The sequence below is a fragment of the Belonocnema kinseyi genome, chromosome 7 (genome assembly GCF_010883055.1).
Source record: "Belonocnema kinseyi isolate 2016_QV_RU_SX_M_011 chromosome 7, B_treatae_v1, whole genome shotgun sequence".
NCBI lineage: Eukaryota > Metazoa > Arthropoda > Insecta > Hymenoptera > Cynipidae > Belonocnema > Belonocnema kinseyi.
In genome coordinates, this window is record NC_046663.1 from 82886414 (window position 1) to 82903084 (window position 16671).

Below are 16671 nucleotides of genomic sequence, written 5' to 3' on the forward strand. Positions count from 1 at the left end.
ATTAATCTTCTGGTTTAAAAATTAATTTTCTTTCAGATGAAAATACAACTTTTTGGTTGAGAATTCTTGAATTATGTTGAAATTTTTTTTCGGTAGAAAATTAATCTTTTTGTTTAAAAATTCATGTTTTTGGCTAACAATCTAAAAGCTAGATTTTAAAGTTGAAATACTTGCTTAAAAATTAAATAAAATCTTTCTTACAAATTTAACTTTTTGTTTTGAGAATTCCTGAATAGAAAGTAGTAGAAAATTAATCTTTTTGGTTAAAAAATTACCAAAAAGGTTTTAAACTTAAATTATTTTCTTAAAAATCCATTTTTTGGTTGACGATTTAAAATTTTAATTAAAAATTCATCTCTTTGGTTGGAAATTATATTGTTTGGTTGAAAATTCCTTTTTTGTTGTTTTTGAAACATTACTTTGGTAATTGCAAATTTACTTATTCCAGTTTTGGTCGAAAATGTTTCCTTTTAAGTAAGAATTCAACTTTTTGTTAAAATTGAACTATTTTGTTAAAAATTAGTTTTTTTAAAAACTAATCTAGTTTAGTTGAAAATTCAACTTTTGGGTTGAGAGTATTTGTATTTTTTTTTTAAATTCATATTTTTTGGTATAAAATTAATTTTCTATCAAAATATCATATTTTTTATTTGGTAGTTGAACTGTTTTGTATAAAAAATTCGTCATCTTGTCTTAAAATTTCAATAATTTAGTAAAAAAAAAACTAATTGGTGGAAATTTTTTGTTTTTTATGATGTAAAGTTATTGTCTTTTAATGCAAAGTTTAACTGTTCCGTTTTTGCTTAAAAATGTACCTTTCTTAGTTTAAAAATTCAATAATACCTGGATTAACTGTCACATAAAATTCAATTAGGCACATTTCAAAACTTACTCTGAAAATCACCGTTTCATTTTAATTTTTGATTTATTTTAATTTTTAAAATTGATTATTTAATAAATCAGTATAAATGTAAAGTCGGGTTTTGCCTAAAGGCTACGTTAATGTTAACGTAGTTTATGGACCCTTACTGCAACGCGTATTTTTTAAAAGAAATTGTAATTTTTAATTTTCGGAAAAACCATTACCATTTTGTTATTTTGAGTATTTAAGTACTGTTTCCATGAATTTCTCAATGACTTGTTTTGTTATTTTTGTCAGATTACGTAAGGAAATACGCGACGGAGGAGGCGCTTAGGGACCAGGAAAACGGCGGCACGGGGAATGGAATGTCCTCGGACAGCGAGTCCTCAATGAGCGACTTCAGCGAGGACGAGGCGCAAGATATGGAGTTGTAACCAAATACTTTACCATCCATACCCATACCCTTAATCACGATTCCTTGTAAACTCCGATCGCTCGTCTTACCAAATAGATGCTTACACCCAAATCCTTCGACCTTCGATCGATACAACCTCAGACTTTGAGAGGCTTGCAAACGATGGCGATCGGTTCGTAGAGTAAAAGTGATCGTAAACCACCCGGAATTAAATCATTTCCTTCGGTCTTAAACTCACAATCATGCAAAGAGACGCATGTCTCTCTTCAATATCTTTCTCTCTGATCAAGTCGAGTCAAAATTTGGGGTTCGCTCATCAATTGTCGAATCTCAGATCTCTCTCCACCCCCGATCCATCCATCGCCAATTTTTTAAACACAAACGCGAATCCTTCTTCTTTTGTTTTCAATTATTAATTACTGCATACATGTCCCCTTTTTTTGAATTTAAGAAATTTATATTGAGCGAGATTTTTAAATTCAAACGAATAGAAAATTTAAATTTAATATGGAACCGCGACCAGTTCCTAGATTTCCTCTCCATCACGCATATCCTGAATCTTTTCCTCGCAGGAGACAACAACCTCAGGGGAGAGAGATGACGAGCTCAAGGGGAAAATCAGTTGAGAAAGAAAAACGCAAGCGTCATCGAAGCTTCGACGGAGATCCTCAGCCGACAATCAAATTCGCTCGCTCATCTGATTACGAGCAGACGATGACGGAGGAGGCTCTGAATATCTGCATCTCCTCGGCGTCGAGCTTGCAAATTCGAGCACCTGGTGAACCACATCGAGTAGAAACCTGGAACTATCGCAGCGACGAAGTCCTGGGAGCACAACAGTACACAAGACTCTAGTTTGGCTCAATAGACTCCGAATTACTAGAGATTTACAGTCCTCGAACGGAATCTCAAGTCAGTGGGGCGGAAGCAGAAGTGGAAGCAACGCTCGACCTTTCAAGGGCTAAATATTCAAATACTACCTAATCAGTCTTTCGTTTGCGCTGCCTCATTTTCAAAAACCCGCGGGGTTGCGTATCTTTCACAAATGTCCGCGATTTCAATCCTTTTCGAGTTCCTTTTTTTTAAAGAGTTTATTTCGAGGGTACATAACTTTTAAAATTCGATCTAATACTAGCGCAGGTTCTCGAATTATTGGATTATTTTAGTGAACACTTTAGAATTTAAGAATTTTTTATTTCAATTTAAGAATCAATAACTTTAAAAAAAGGTATGTCAAAATTGAGAAAATTTCTAAACTGATTTTTAAATTATATTTCGAAAAAAGATTCATAATGATAATTTCCAAATTGAACTATTTGAAAAAGAAACTTGTAAGATTGAAGAATTTCAATGAAGAATATCTGAATTATTTCATATTTCAAAGCAAAATTTGGCAAATCAAAAATCAATTATTTTTGATTTGGAAGTATTCAGAATTGAAACAGCTGAAATGAGTTTGAAAATTTTGAATTTTAATTTTTTTCGAACAAAATATTTAAAATAATATTTCCCAAATCAAACTGTTTGAAAAAGAAACTTATATGATTCAAAAATCTGAATCATGAATATTTGAATTCTTTCATATTTCAGAACAAAAAGGAATAGTATCAAATTGGAGACGTTCGAAAATGAATGATTTTTTATTTAGACGTATCCAGAATTAATAAATCTGAAATTTTCAAATTTGCAATATTCAAAGTTCCAAATTCAAAATTCATAATAAATTGTTCAATTTGATCAATTTAAAGCAGAAACCCTTTCAAATCGCACAATTGCACATTTCAACCTGAACACTTTGGAATTGAAGAATTTTTTTTCAGTTTGAGAATGAACAGCTTTAAAGAAAATTCTTTCAATATTGAGAAAAATTCTAAACTGATTTTTAAGTTTAAATTCGAAAAAATATTCAAAATTATAATTTTTAGATTGAACTGTTTGAAAAATAAACTTGTAAGATTCCAGAATATGAATGAAGAATATCTGAATTATTTTATTTTTTCAAAACAAAATGTAGCAATTCAAAAATCAATCATTATTTTTGATTCGGAAGTATTCAGAATTGAAAAAGCTGAAATAAGTTTGAAATTTTCAAATCTGATATTAAAACAGTTTCAAATTCAAAATTTATAATAAATTGTTCAATTTGATCAATTTAAAGCAGAAACCCTTTCAAATCGCACAATTGCACATTTCAACTTGAACACTTTGGAATTGAGAATTAAAAAAAAATTTTTAATTAGCAAGTTTAAAAACAAAAGTTTTTCAAATTTGAGAAAATTTCTTAACTAATTTTTTAATTTATTTCGAAAAAAAAGATTAAAAATAATAATTTGCAAATTAAATTATTTAAAAAAGAAACTTATATGATTCAAAAATCTGAAGTATAAATATTTTTGAATTATTTCATGTTTCAGAAACAAAAGGAACAATAGCCAATTGCGTATGTCCAAAAATGAATAATTATTTTTGATTTGGACGTATTCAGAATTAACAAATCTGAAATGAAGCGGAAATTTTCAAATTTGCAATATACAAAGTTCCAAATTCAAAATTCATAATAAATTGTTCAATTTGATCCATTTGATCAATCGAAAGCTGAAACCTTTTAAAATCGTACAATTTCGCATTTCAACTTGAACACTTTGGAATTGAGAATTTAAAAAAATTTTAAATTAGCAAATTTAAAAACAAAAGTTTTTCAAATTTGAGAAAATTTCTTAACTAATTTTTTCATTTTATTTCGAAAAAAAAGATTAAAAATAATAATTTTCAAATTAAATTATTTAAAAAAGAAACTTATATGATTCAAAAATTTGAAGTTTAAATATTTTTGAATTATTTCATGTTTCAGAACAAAAAGTAACAATAGCAAATTGCGTATGTCCAAAAATGAATAATTATTTTTGATTTGGACGTATTCAGAATTAACAAATCTGAAATGAAGCGGAAATTTTCAAATTTGCAATATACACTGATTTTTAAATTAAAATTCGAAAAAAATTCATTATAATTATTTCTGATTTGGAAGAGTTCAGAATTGAAAAATCTGACATTTTCAAATTTTAAATATAAACAGTTCCAAATCCAAATTTATAATAAATTGTCCAATTTAATGAATTTAAAGCAGAAAACTTTTAAAATCGCACAATTGCACATTTCAACTTGAAAAATTCTAAACTAATTTTTAAATTTAAATTCGAAAAAAGACTCAATATTATAATTTTCAAATTGAAGTATTTGAAAAAGGAACTTGTAAGATTGAAGAATTTGAAATAATAATATTTGAATTATTTCATATTTCAGAGCAAAAGGGAACAATATCAAATTGCGTACGTTCGAAAATCAAAAATTAGTTTTGATTTGGAAGTATTCAGAATTGAAAAATCTGAAATGAAGCTGAAATTCTCAATGAATTCAATTTGCAATGAATATTTCTTGATTGGAGTATATATTTTAAATTTCAGAAAGGAGCGTATTTAAAATCACTTCCAATTGCAGAAGTTATGTACCCCTCGGTTAATGTACTTTTACTGAATTTTTTAATCGGTAAGACATAATAAACAAAGCAAAGGGAAAGTGTTTGGAAAAATATTTCTAAGATCCTTTTTAAGAGACGCTTATTGGATAAATTTATTCACATTTATTCTGTATCACATGAATTTCATTTTGAGATTGTTTTTGACGAGTTATTTTTACACTCAACGTTTTTTTTTTTAAATTTTTAATTTCATTGAATTGGGAGAATCGCTTATTATGTCTTTTGAATTTCGAGAAGGTTCCGATAAAAGCGGTTGGTAGCTGTTATTAGGACAATAATCTTTCCAGTCATTCTGCATTTTTCACACTCAGCTTGGAAAAGGCGAAAAATATAGCGATGATTGAAATTAGAGCAGGCGCAAGAGGGTTTCTCCAGATCGAAATAATCGAGATGAATTCGTGGTCTCAGATCTCACGCATTAAGGTTTATAAATATATATTTAGCACTATTAATTAGTTAGTATATTAAATATATTATATATATTAATGATCTATATTCATACGTCTAGCAAGTACGTTGCTTTATTGATTGATTCAATTATCTAACGAGCTGGAATTATAGTTTCAATAATAACATTCGTTTTTTCAAAAGTGGTCTTTATTTGTTCCTCGATCGTTGCTTCTTTTTCTAATCACGATCACAAAATGTACGTCTTGATTTTTGAAGGATACGTACCTAAGGGAAAGAGTGTTTTTTTCGAAGGAAACAATAGACAAAAAGCCCGGAAGTTTTGAAAAACGAAAATTGTTTGTGAAAATTTTCCGGGCGCTTGTGTTATATTTTTGTTCGAAGAAGATGCATGTGAACTGCCATTAATTCACACTGACGAGCATGCATGATCATTTATCATTGTAATAGTTCTTTGTGGTTGTTCGAATTAATAAGTGATTAGTAGAAAGCGATTGGGGTTTTGAAATTGCAAAACAAGAAGTTTTAAGAGACTTTTTGAGAAAAGAAGGTAATTTTTGAACCCCGAGAGCAAAACAAAATGACAAGAAAAGTTTAAAAATAATCTTGTCGTTTTGTGAATGTTGATATTCGATAGATTCTTGGTAGGCTTCGTCTTGGAAGATAAATGGTTGCCTCTGTGTCTTGTGATTGAAAAAAAAATTACGTCGACTGTGTTGCTTCGAGTTATCAGAGGGTTAACGGAGTTACGATTAGGCCTTCTGCCATATTTTACAGCTGATACTGATAAGTCAATTTTCAGAGTAAAGCGACCACCTTAGAAATTAAAAATTTGCGAGTTGCTAGAATTTTGAATAGACACAGTAAGAGAATTTTACTGCTGAAAAATTGCCATATGAATTTAAATATCAAAATTTTTGTCATTACATTTTTCAAAATAGATTTACAATACACAAAGAAATTTCAATTTCACAGCTTCGTAAAGTGTTCGAAAATGAAGAACCTTATGTTGTGAAACATCCTACATTAATTAGCAATTTTAAATTTTAACCGAATATATTTTTGAAAACACTTTATAGAATTTACGTTTAATGTTTGAAATCTCTCTAAGTATTTTTAGTTCTCGATTAAGAACTTTTAAAATTATTTTTAATAAAAAAAAGAAACATATATATTTTGAAAGAATCGTTGCTCCGAACATTTTGACATTTTTCTAAAATAAATAAAAATCACGTTCCGAAGATGATCTCGACGTAGACGATTCACACGTGCGTAATTATGGTGCTTTCTATCGAAAGGAAGATCACAAAGGATTATTGTACTTGAGAATATCTTTCCTATATTGTTGTAACTTAGTCGAGAGAGTTTAGCGGACGTATGGTTTAAAGTGGTATTTTAAAAAGGAAATGTAGTGAAGTATATTTTTGTATTTTCAGTGGATTTTTTGTATCATACGATTTTATTGTCAAATCACTTGTGCAGCTGCGTTTCTTGTTTTCGGGCTTTTTTCCGTTTTCGAAATTTTATTGTCCATCGCCCTCTCTATTGTCATACAAATCTTACATTGCCGTTCTGAATCTAAGAAAAACGACAGATATATCAATATTATTAAAAGAATCTTGAATATTCTTGACAGAAATAGATATCGTACGATTGTCTAATTCTAAGGTAGATTTCGTTTTCTTTTTTGTGAGCAATCAGTAGCTTACTAAGTCTATTTTTTCAGTCTAAAAAAAAAGTCTGGGTTGAGAATTTTTCGGAATCAAATTACTTGTGAAGTTTATGTAAACTTAAGACCATGTAGCTATTCATAAAAAACATTGTCCTCAGAATTTAATTTAAAATTTGATATTATTAAATCGATTAAATATTTTGGATTGAAATTTCGACCCAGAACTTGAAGAGCTGAATTTCAATTGTTTTCATAAATGTCATAAACGTGTAGTGTCTTTCCTAATTCCACGTATCACTTTTAACTGTTAGAGTCTCTCTGTAGCCCTGAAAGGAAAAAGAGTGGCACTCGTTGGCTGCGATTTAACATATTTTGCCAGAAGAAAAAAAAAACATAAAGTTATTGCAGACATGCAGGGCGTTTTTGTAAAAATCCATTTTTGCACATAAATAGTGTTAAGAAATGCCATTTTCGAATTTTGAACGGAAATTATTTTGTCAGAAGATGAAGATTGACAGAAGATTGTAAGGAAATTGAAGTATTGTAATGTTTCAGAGAGAGAGATAAAAATTCGAATTTTTCAAAAAATTCTTGCAAAAACGCCTTGCAGATATCGTGTCATGCGAAATACTATTTCTCAGCGAAATTCTGCGTTGAACACATATAACTGACAAATTGACAACAGCTGCAAAAGAGCGTTGTTACAAAGCGTCTCAACAACAAAATATGAAATAACTAAAAAATATTTATTATAAATTAAGTTTAACAAATATATAAATTATAAATATATTATATTAAACTAAAGATAAGCGAACAAGATGCAATTTTTTGGTACAATAAGATAAAAAAGAATCAAGTTGTTGGTGTCTTTCATTACAGATCCATACCTTGAAGAAAATGTAGACACTTATTTGGTAATTTTTCACAAACTTTTCGCCTCATTTTTTAGCATTTTCAATATTTTTATTTGTTTTTAGGTCATTTTATTGGTGAAAGAATACAAATTACATTAGGGTCTTCCCCTTTGTTTCTTAGTTTCTTCTTTTTTCTTGAAATTTCCTTTTTTCCCTTATTCTCAAAAAACTATCCCTTTTCGCTTTAAAAATACAATATTCACACGTTTCAAGTGCTGAAACATAAAAATAAATACTCTTAAGAAAATGTAAAGCTAAAAATTTTAAAGTATGTTAAAAATGTAAAAAACTGGAGACAGAAGTTGTTATCCAATATAAAATTGGAACATTTACGAAATACTTTTGAAGTGAGATTTGACAAATGGACTATTTCATATCCATGAACTGCAATGTTAAATTTTCTAACTTGGTTAATTTTTAATTTGAGCTTATAGAGAACTGAAGAATAGGGCGGAGTGAAAATAATAAAAACAGTAAAATAGTTTCAGCTGAGGAAAAAACTATGTCGTTTGGCATTCGACAAAAGTGGGAAAAAATTAAATCACTAAAATTGAACGATTTCAGATTGAAAATATTTCCTATTGGTTAAAGAATTATAAAGAATTGGTTATATTTCAAGCTTTTACTAGTGAACAATAATTAAAATATTACAAAATTTAAAAATTGAATTTTTTGCTCTAGAACAATTTTTTTAAATCTGCAATAACATGTTTTTTTATTATTACATCATATGCCCACATCTAAAAAATTGAATATGTCGAACCTGAACTTCATTTAGCTTTAATCAAGGAAAAATTTATCATTTTGCTTTTTCGGGTAACAAACTTTTGTCGTGATTTAAAATTTTTGTGATTTCTTTTTTTTTCTTGCGATTATTGAACATTATGAACACCACGAAAAAATGCTTCCAATGAATAAAAAATAATAACATGTTTTCTTTGGTTCATGATGCAGAAATATCAGGTTTGAATCAATACAAAAAACACATTTTTTTACATATTCAAAAAATTCTAAATAAGGCCATTTTTTGCATTTAAAAAAGAGGACAGAAAAGTAACTGATTTCAATTTTTTACACGATATTAAACTTTTAAAAATATGATGAAGGGGTGGGCTGCGATAAAGAGCCTTATCAAAACCTCTCCTTTCTTATAAAAAAATTGTTTCTTTCGACCTGTAAAAATAAAAGTTTAATCTTTTTCCTGGGGAAATTACCCTATTTCCCCTTTTTTGAGCTCCTTTTGCGCTGAGATCCCTGTTAAATATAAATAAATTTTTCGTTCTTTAATTATTATTTTTTCTTACGTATATTTCACAAAAAGTTTTCAATTTTAAAATAAATACGAGAAAACAGACTTGAATAAAAATTACAATTGTGGTTGGATGTTGTGATTAATACTTTTTTTTAACAAGGATCTTAGAAGAGCTAAATAGACTTAATTAAATTAAAAATTACATCTCTAAAGTATTAAAAGAAACTGGAAAAGTAAAATTTTACACGCAAAAAAATAAATATTATTGCAAGACCTAAGAAAATTATTCTATTTTGTTGCTAAAAAATTAGAATTTTCTCCTATAGGTATGAATGACTATTTTCCCCAACAAGGTAAAATTTTGTAATAAAATTAAATTTAAACGTGTGCCTTATTAGAAGAAAAAAATAGATCATATTAAGAATAATTTAACAAAACAAAAATTAAGAAATTGAAAAATGATTAAAAATATGAATTTGCCTCGATCAGTAGCAACAGAATGCACTAGTCAGCCAAAAATAGGTATACGACTTTTTCTACTTAAATTGGCTTTAAAATGTTACTTACTTTTTTAGATTATGTCTGGCATAAAAAGTTTGACGAAATTGTAAATAAAAATTGTACTACCACTTTTTTAAATAAATATTTTGAAAGAAAGTTAATTTAAAATAATTTAATTTCAAATAAAGACAATTCACTTTTGAAAACTCTAATTTTGTTACATTTTTTTATTCAATACAGAGAAACATGTTGTTTTTTGCCTATGACTAATGTTGCGATTTTTCAAAAACTTTTCGCCTCATTTCTAACTGAAAAGACACAGTTTTACAAAAAAGAAATATTATTGCAAGACTTAAAAAAATTATTCATTTTGGATGCCCAAAATTGTGCATTTTCTCCTGTAGATATGAATGACTATTTTTCCCAAAAATGTAAAATTTTGTAATAAAATTAAATATAAACAAGTGGTTTTTTAGAAAAAGAAAAAAGTTTTAAACAGGAATTGGCCTACACCAGTAGTAATAGAAAGTACTGGTCAGTCAAAAATAGGTACGACTTAATCTACTTAAATTGGCTTAAAGATGTTACTGCACTTTTAAATTATATGTGACAAAAAACGTTTGATGAAAGTTTTAATAGAAATCGCACTACCGCCTTTTTTATACACATATTTTAAAAGGAAGTTATTTTAAAATAATTTAATTTTAAACAAAAACAATTCACTTTTGTAAACTCTAATTTTATTAAAAAGTTGTATTCGATTGAGAGAAACGTGTTGTCTTCTGCCTGTTACTAATAATTGTCATATCTCTTTTGAAAGATACGAACGGAAATATAAAAACCTACCACCCACACTAATTGATAAGGTGTTGATTTAAACGTTTAGTTGCGCCATTGATTCAGGGCCGTCCTTTTTAAACTTTCGAAAATCAAAAAATTTAAATTTCTAAAAATAAACCCAAATAAATATCGTAGCGCTTCAAATTCAAAGCATTCAAAATTTTTAATCGCCGAAAATCTTTGAAATTAATTTAATCAATTAAATGATTCAAAAAGCTCAATTACAAATATCTTAATACAAGTTAATAAATTTTAATGATACTTGATGAATAAGTTAAAGAAAAAGTTATTTAAAAAACTATGCAATTTGTAGATTCAATATTTTAGAACGCTTTTAAGGTCTGAATATCAGTTAGGAATATGGAAAATCGTCTTTTTCATGTTTTTTTCAAAATCATGTCCATAAATTTGTATTACAAGTTATTTAAAAAGATTCTGCCAGTCTGCTGGAGGACTTTTTTTGAAAGGCATTTTGCGGTGACCGCTAATATTCCCGAGTTATTTGAAATCAAAATAATTTTGTTAGTTTTTAAAATTTTTTAGTGCTGAATCGAAAATCTTTGCAAACAATCTTTTTTTGTCAAAATAGCGGCAGGTCAATATTGGAATGTACCTTTTTTTACTTGTTTTTATTTTTAATGAAAATTAGCGAAAACATTTTTCGGATACTTTTGAATATTTCGACACTTGTCAAAATATTTGAATATGATTTTTCAGACAAAAATAATGAAAAAGACAATTTTTCCATTCCTGACTGCGAATAGGGGAGTGGCGGGTAATATGGCGCGCCGGATAATGTGGCGCACCCTCATTGAAAGAAATTGATTTATAGCGAGAGGTATTTACTGTACTGTATTTTTTTATGTGTACTGTTTTGTATAGTGAAAAAATTTGCTCAATAAAGCTAATCACTCAATTCTTATTATGAAAAGTTATTTTTTGTGGTTATGTGTGTATTTTTAAAGTGACCAAAAACTAGTGAAAAAGTACGGTAGCATTTTTCCGGGTTGAAAAAACATAATATATAACGTTTAAGTTGCACACAATTTATAAGTCATTATTTAAACCTATCATTTACCCAAAATTACTTTTATTGAACTCAGTAAACAACTTTTACTTCCCTTTCCGAAATTGCACTAAGAGCGCACCACATTAGCTAACCAGGAAGAATAACTTGGCGCAGGCACACTTTTAGTGAAACTTGATAATTAAGTACTTTAATAGACGTAAATTCAATAATAATCATACGCATAAGGTAGATTTAACTTTTAACGGAGCTTTTTATAACATGTGCGCCACATTACCTGCCGTTCGAGGAATTTAAATTAGAAAGAGTTCTAAATTTTGAAAATCATGGAACTGCACTGTCTAAAAATGTATTAAATTTATTTTATATTATTAGTTATCGATGAAGCAGTCGTTATTTACAATTCCAAAAAAATTCAATTGAAAAGAGTTCAAAATTTAAAGCGTAAAAATAAAGTTTTCAAAAATTAAATTAAATTTGAAAAGCACTCAAAAGTAAGTTTCAAACACTTATAAACTAGCAAAGAATAAAAAATTGAAAGCGTCCTAATTTATTTATATTTATTAAATTTTTGAAATGGACAACTAGTTACATTTCCTTCACTCGGTGTAAGAATTAAAAAAATCTGATTGTTATTTTGAACGCACCCCCCTTCACCCAAAAAATATTAAAAAACTAAACAGATTTATAACATACTTATTCAGTGGCAGTTTTGCTACATGACTTCCTCGAAATGCTGTAAAAAGGGTACTTTTTTTTAACTTTTTTCGAATTTCTAACATTATCTTAACTTTCAGAATAACAAAAAATAATAATTCTTATATGTCTAGTAAAGAATTGGTGCAGAATAGTTATTTCACCGAATTTCACAAATTCTTTGCCTAATATTGGTTAAAAATAGAAATGCTTAACAGAATCTATTACTCATCTGGTATACAATTTGTTTTACTCGCTCGCTGATTTCAAATTTTTAAAGGTGGGAAATATGGAAGCATAATCTTAAAAATTTCGTCCCCATTAAAAAATGTCAAAACGAATGATGTCATTTATCTTGAATCGGAACTTTCTCGTTTATGATGTTTCAATCAGAGTTGGAAAACTAAAATTGTTTAAATTTTGAGTTGTGATTACAACGCGTCATTTCGATCTAGATGTTCATTCAATCCGTTTTCTTAAAAGAAACGCATGCACTAAAGCAATCGTTCAATGGTTTCTTTTTTCCTGGGAAACGTTCCAATTTAAAACGTTAATATTTAGAAGGATTTAAAGGGGAAAATGTTTAATTATTTCAAATTTAAAGATTTTTGAAATCCTAAAACTATAAAATTGTTCTATAGAGTTGGTTCAGATGCACAGATCCGTAAAATTAAGAATAAAAATTTTAATTCAGAAGAAGATCGTCCAAGCCGCTTTCTTGAAAAAAATCGCTTTATTAAAGCAATCGTTAAATCGTTGTTTTTGGGGGAAACGTTCCAATTTAAATTGTTAATATTTAGAGGGATTGAAAGGAACAAAATAAAAAAATATTCAGTCGGAAGTTGTGTGGTTTAATAATCGATTCCAACGGAGCACAGATCTTTTTTGATAAAAAATTTAAACAAATTTTTTTTTTTAATTTATAGCTCTCCATTTAGTCTGAAAGGACGTTAAGAATTTTTTGTTATTTAAAAAGTAAGCTTAGATCGACTGTGTTGATTTCTATGTTCACGGTAGGCGAAAAGATATCTTCACTGTTCGGTGTTTACTATCTCTCTGATGATAATCCAGATTCCTTGGAAAATTCAATTATTTTTTGTGTGAATATTTTTCTATTTAATCAAAAAATTCATCTATTTTAGTAAAAATTACAACCTTCTTAGATAAGAATGCAAATGTTTGATCGAAAATTCAACAATTATTTTAATAACTCATCCTATTTAGTTCAAAAGTCAGCCGTTTTGTTGGTAAAAAATGTGTTCTTACATAAAACTCATATTATGATGTTAAAAAGTCGAACTGAAATCTTTTTTGGATGAAGATTCAACTAATTTTTTTAATCTTTCACTTTTTAATTTAAAAATCCTCTATGTTAGAGAAATCGCATTTTTTTTGTATACAAATTCAAGATTTGGTTGAAAATTCAACACTTTTGTTAAAATCTTCCTTTTTGGTGAAAAATTCTACTATTTCGTAGAAAATGTATTTCTTGTTTCATACTCATATTTTAATGCTGAAAAGTAAAACTAAATTCTTATTCGGATGATTATTCAAATATTTTTCTTGAAAATTGTTTTTTTATTTATTTTTTATTTAAAAATTCATCTGGTTTAGTAGAAACTTCATCTTTCTTGGATAAAAATGCAACTTTTGGTTGTAAATTAATTTTCTTTCCTAGAAAATTTAACTCTTCTGGTTGAATTCCTTTTTTAAGAAATCAATTTTTTGTTAAAGATTCATATTTTGAGTAGAAAATTTGTCTCTTTGGTTAAAAGTTTAACTTTTTAATTTTAAACTGATCTTTTACAAGAAAAAATTTAACTGCGTGCGTAAAATTTTAACTACTTTTTTGATAATTTGTTCTTGTAAAAAAAATAAAGATTAATGTTTTTGCTTAAAAATTTAACTATATTTAGTTGCAAATTTAATTTCTGTAACTAAAAACTAGTCTCTTGGCTTGAAGGATTTAAAAATTTTCAATTTGTACCGGAAATATTTTTTTATTGCGTTTATAAAAGATTATATGATAAAAAACTTAACAGATTAAATTGCTGGTATTTAAATGTTAATTAAATGTCAGGGAAAATGAGAAATTGGTCAAGGTAAAATCAGGGAATGTTGAAAACGAAGTTTTCAAAAAATTGCCATTAGTTTCCAATCTCATATCTTTATTATTTCTCGAAACCATAAATTACGTACAGAAGGGGGGGGGGGGTAGAATTTTTTCGGGTCTTTGCAGGAGTGCGGGGTCTTGGAGAGGGCCTATAATTCGTTACAAAATTTAAGTGCGGTCCCTTATATTGTTAAAATTTATAATAAAAAATATTAAAGAACGACAAATATATTTGACGCGCCCTTTTTTGATTCGCCCCTGTGAACCAGAACCGCGAAAAAATTATTAGTCGCCATGACGGTTCCACAAACCAAAGCGGAACCGGAACCGGTCCTCGTCGATGATCTCTCATTGTTGGTCCCTCTCTAGTTGTCGAAAAGTTTCTGCGGCCCTGCTACGGTCAAAACTTTTTCCTCTTTTTTACTTTTTCTGGAACGCTCGGGATACGGGACGGGTCTCCGATTATCCGGTACACTCTCAGCCACATGTTCTCGCTCCAGGCTTTCCAGCTCCAGTCTTGTCAGAACCGTCGCGGAGGTAATTTCGCTCGCGTTCTCTTTATTATTTTTATTCCGCCCGCGACTCAAAAACTTCTTGAAGTCGGGAAATTAGTAACTTAAGCAACTGTACATTAGCAGGAAAAGCGGGAAAACCTCAATTTCCCTCAGCTAACTAGAAATCGACGATTTTCGATCTGCGCTGCTGATCATTGCGACCGACGGTTGCGACCCAAGTCACACGTATTTTGACTTTATGAATCCCATTAAAACTATCGCAGTGGCGGCAGCGATGACGGTGACTGTGTCTGTTGCCGATCAAGCAGTAAAAGTGGAGTGAACTTCGTGCATGGCACGTTCTCTTTCGATTTTATTCAGTTTTATTTGTGATTGGCTGCAGTCTTCGCTTTCGAATAACTATCTTCTTGGAGATATTTTACGAGGGATCTCTGCGATCCGATGAAGTAATCGAAAGGATTCGGATAACGGGTTGGAGACTGGACGAACCGGAACATCATCTCCGCGCGATTGGTTTTCGACTTTTCGAGTGAACTGAAGTTCGCTGCAGGAGTCAACTCTGCGCGGTAATGTAATGAGTATTGAGTAAACACGTTTTTTATTCGTAATCGAGGCTCTAGTGTACAAAGTGCACGTTTTATTTAGTTCCCATACTATTCTTATTATGCTTTATATATCGGCTGCCTAGCGCCCTAATTTTTTTGTTTCTAAATCATTTTTTTGCTAAAGATTCGAGTATTTTGCCATTTTTTTCTTATCCGAATATGTTTATGAAAGTTTTATCTGAAATATTATCTTTGAATCGATTTTGAGATTAATTTTAAGTGTGGCGACCAAACCGGAAAACTGGGATGACAGTGTTATTTGTTTTGGCATGTGTTATACAAACGGTGAACTGATCTCCCAAAACTAAACCTACATGTCACAAATTTAAATTACTCAAAATTGTGTAATTTTAAATTAAAATCCTTTATAGCTAAATAATTGTGAAAATAAAAGTTTTCTATCGTTTTTTAATCATTGAAAGGATTCTATCAGTCATGCCTTATAAAAAAGGACCTTCTTTATGAAAAATGGTTGAAACTTAGGAAAAATGGTTATTTTAACAATATTTTTGTAGTTGAATTTTTTGTACTTATGCTTCTGATGTTTTTTTTTAAATGGCTCAATATTAACAAATCATGACTTAATGTATTGTGGAAAACATTTCCTGTAACTTTACTGTTTCCAATTTTGAAAAAAGTAAATAATCTTTAAATATATTTATTTCTTTAGAAAATGCTTTCTTTTAAAAAAATGTTTGAATAATTTCTGTAATAGAAAAATAAAAAATGTTTAAATAAGTGTTTTTTTGTTAGTTTAGTCATTTTTTCATTAAAAATAATGCCTTTTATTTGAATTTACATCATCAGTAATATTATTTTGATTCTTCAAATAATGCAAAAACTATTTCTTTCACATATCAGATTTTTGGATATTGGATCCGTCATCTTGAATTTGTGAAAATCATGGATTCGTAATCAGCGACCCCAAAACCCCCTGTATACTGACTTTCACAGAAATTGAACCAGCGACCCAAAAACCCCCTGTATACGCAATTTGATAAACATTCATCGTCAAAAATTAAAGAAAAAAAATAAGAAAAAAATCTAAATAAAGAAAAAAAATTCGGTATAAGCCGCCGAATTGGATGCTGTCATCTTGAATTTGAAAAAACCTGGATTTTGAAGATTAGCTTCCATGGACGCAAAAAATTCACAAATTATAAAAATCCAATGATGGTTTCTGAGTCAAAATATGAAAAGAAGTTTTGTCATTCGAAATTTCGTGTTTTTTGTAAAATAAACAAATAAAACTTTGTTAATATGAATTTTTTTCAACATTTTGACAGCGCCAATCGAAAGTTCAGAGAATTTTA

At 28.7% G+C, this 16671-nt stretch overlaps 2 protein-coding genes across 9 annotated transcripts in view; both read left to right on the forward strand.

Moving 5' to 3' along the window:
* Positions 1-2520, forward strand: part of LOC117176988 (ubiquitin-conjugating enzyme E2 H) — a 62166-nt gene extending 59646 nt beyond the window's left edge. For 3 of the 4 annotated variants that reach the window (XM_033367426.1, XM_033367425.1, XM_033367427.1), the window contains 2 exons: positions 1160-1292; positions 1850-2520. In XM_033367426.1, the coding sequence (XP_033223317.1) occupies positions 1160-1292; positions 1850-2132 (416 nt within the window). In that variant the 3' untranslated portion in view covers positions 2133-2520. Of the gene's footprint in view, positions 1-1159 lie in introns of all 4 variants that reach the window. The other variant, XM_033367429.1, reaches the window with a different exon arrangement.
* Positions 2521-14466: 11946 nt separating this feature from the next.
* Positions 14467-16671, forward strand: part of LOC117176035 (inositol 1,4,5-trisphosphate receptor) — a 149557-nt gene continuing 147352 nt past the window's right edge. For 2 of the 5 annotated variants that reach the window (XM_033366010.1, XM_033366011.1), the window contains exon 1: positions 14467-15319. The gene's annotated coding sequence lies outside the window, so the exon portion shown is untranslated. The remainder of the gene's footprint in view (positions 15320-16671) is intronic. The other 3 variants (XM_033366013.1, XM_033366012.1, XM_033366014.1) reach the window with 2 other exon arrangements.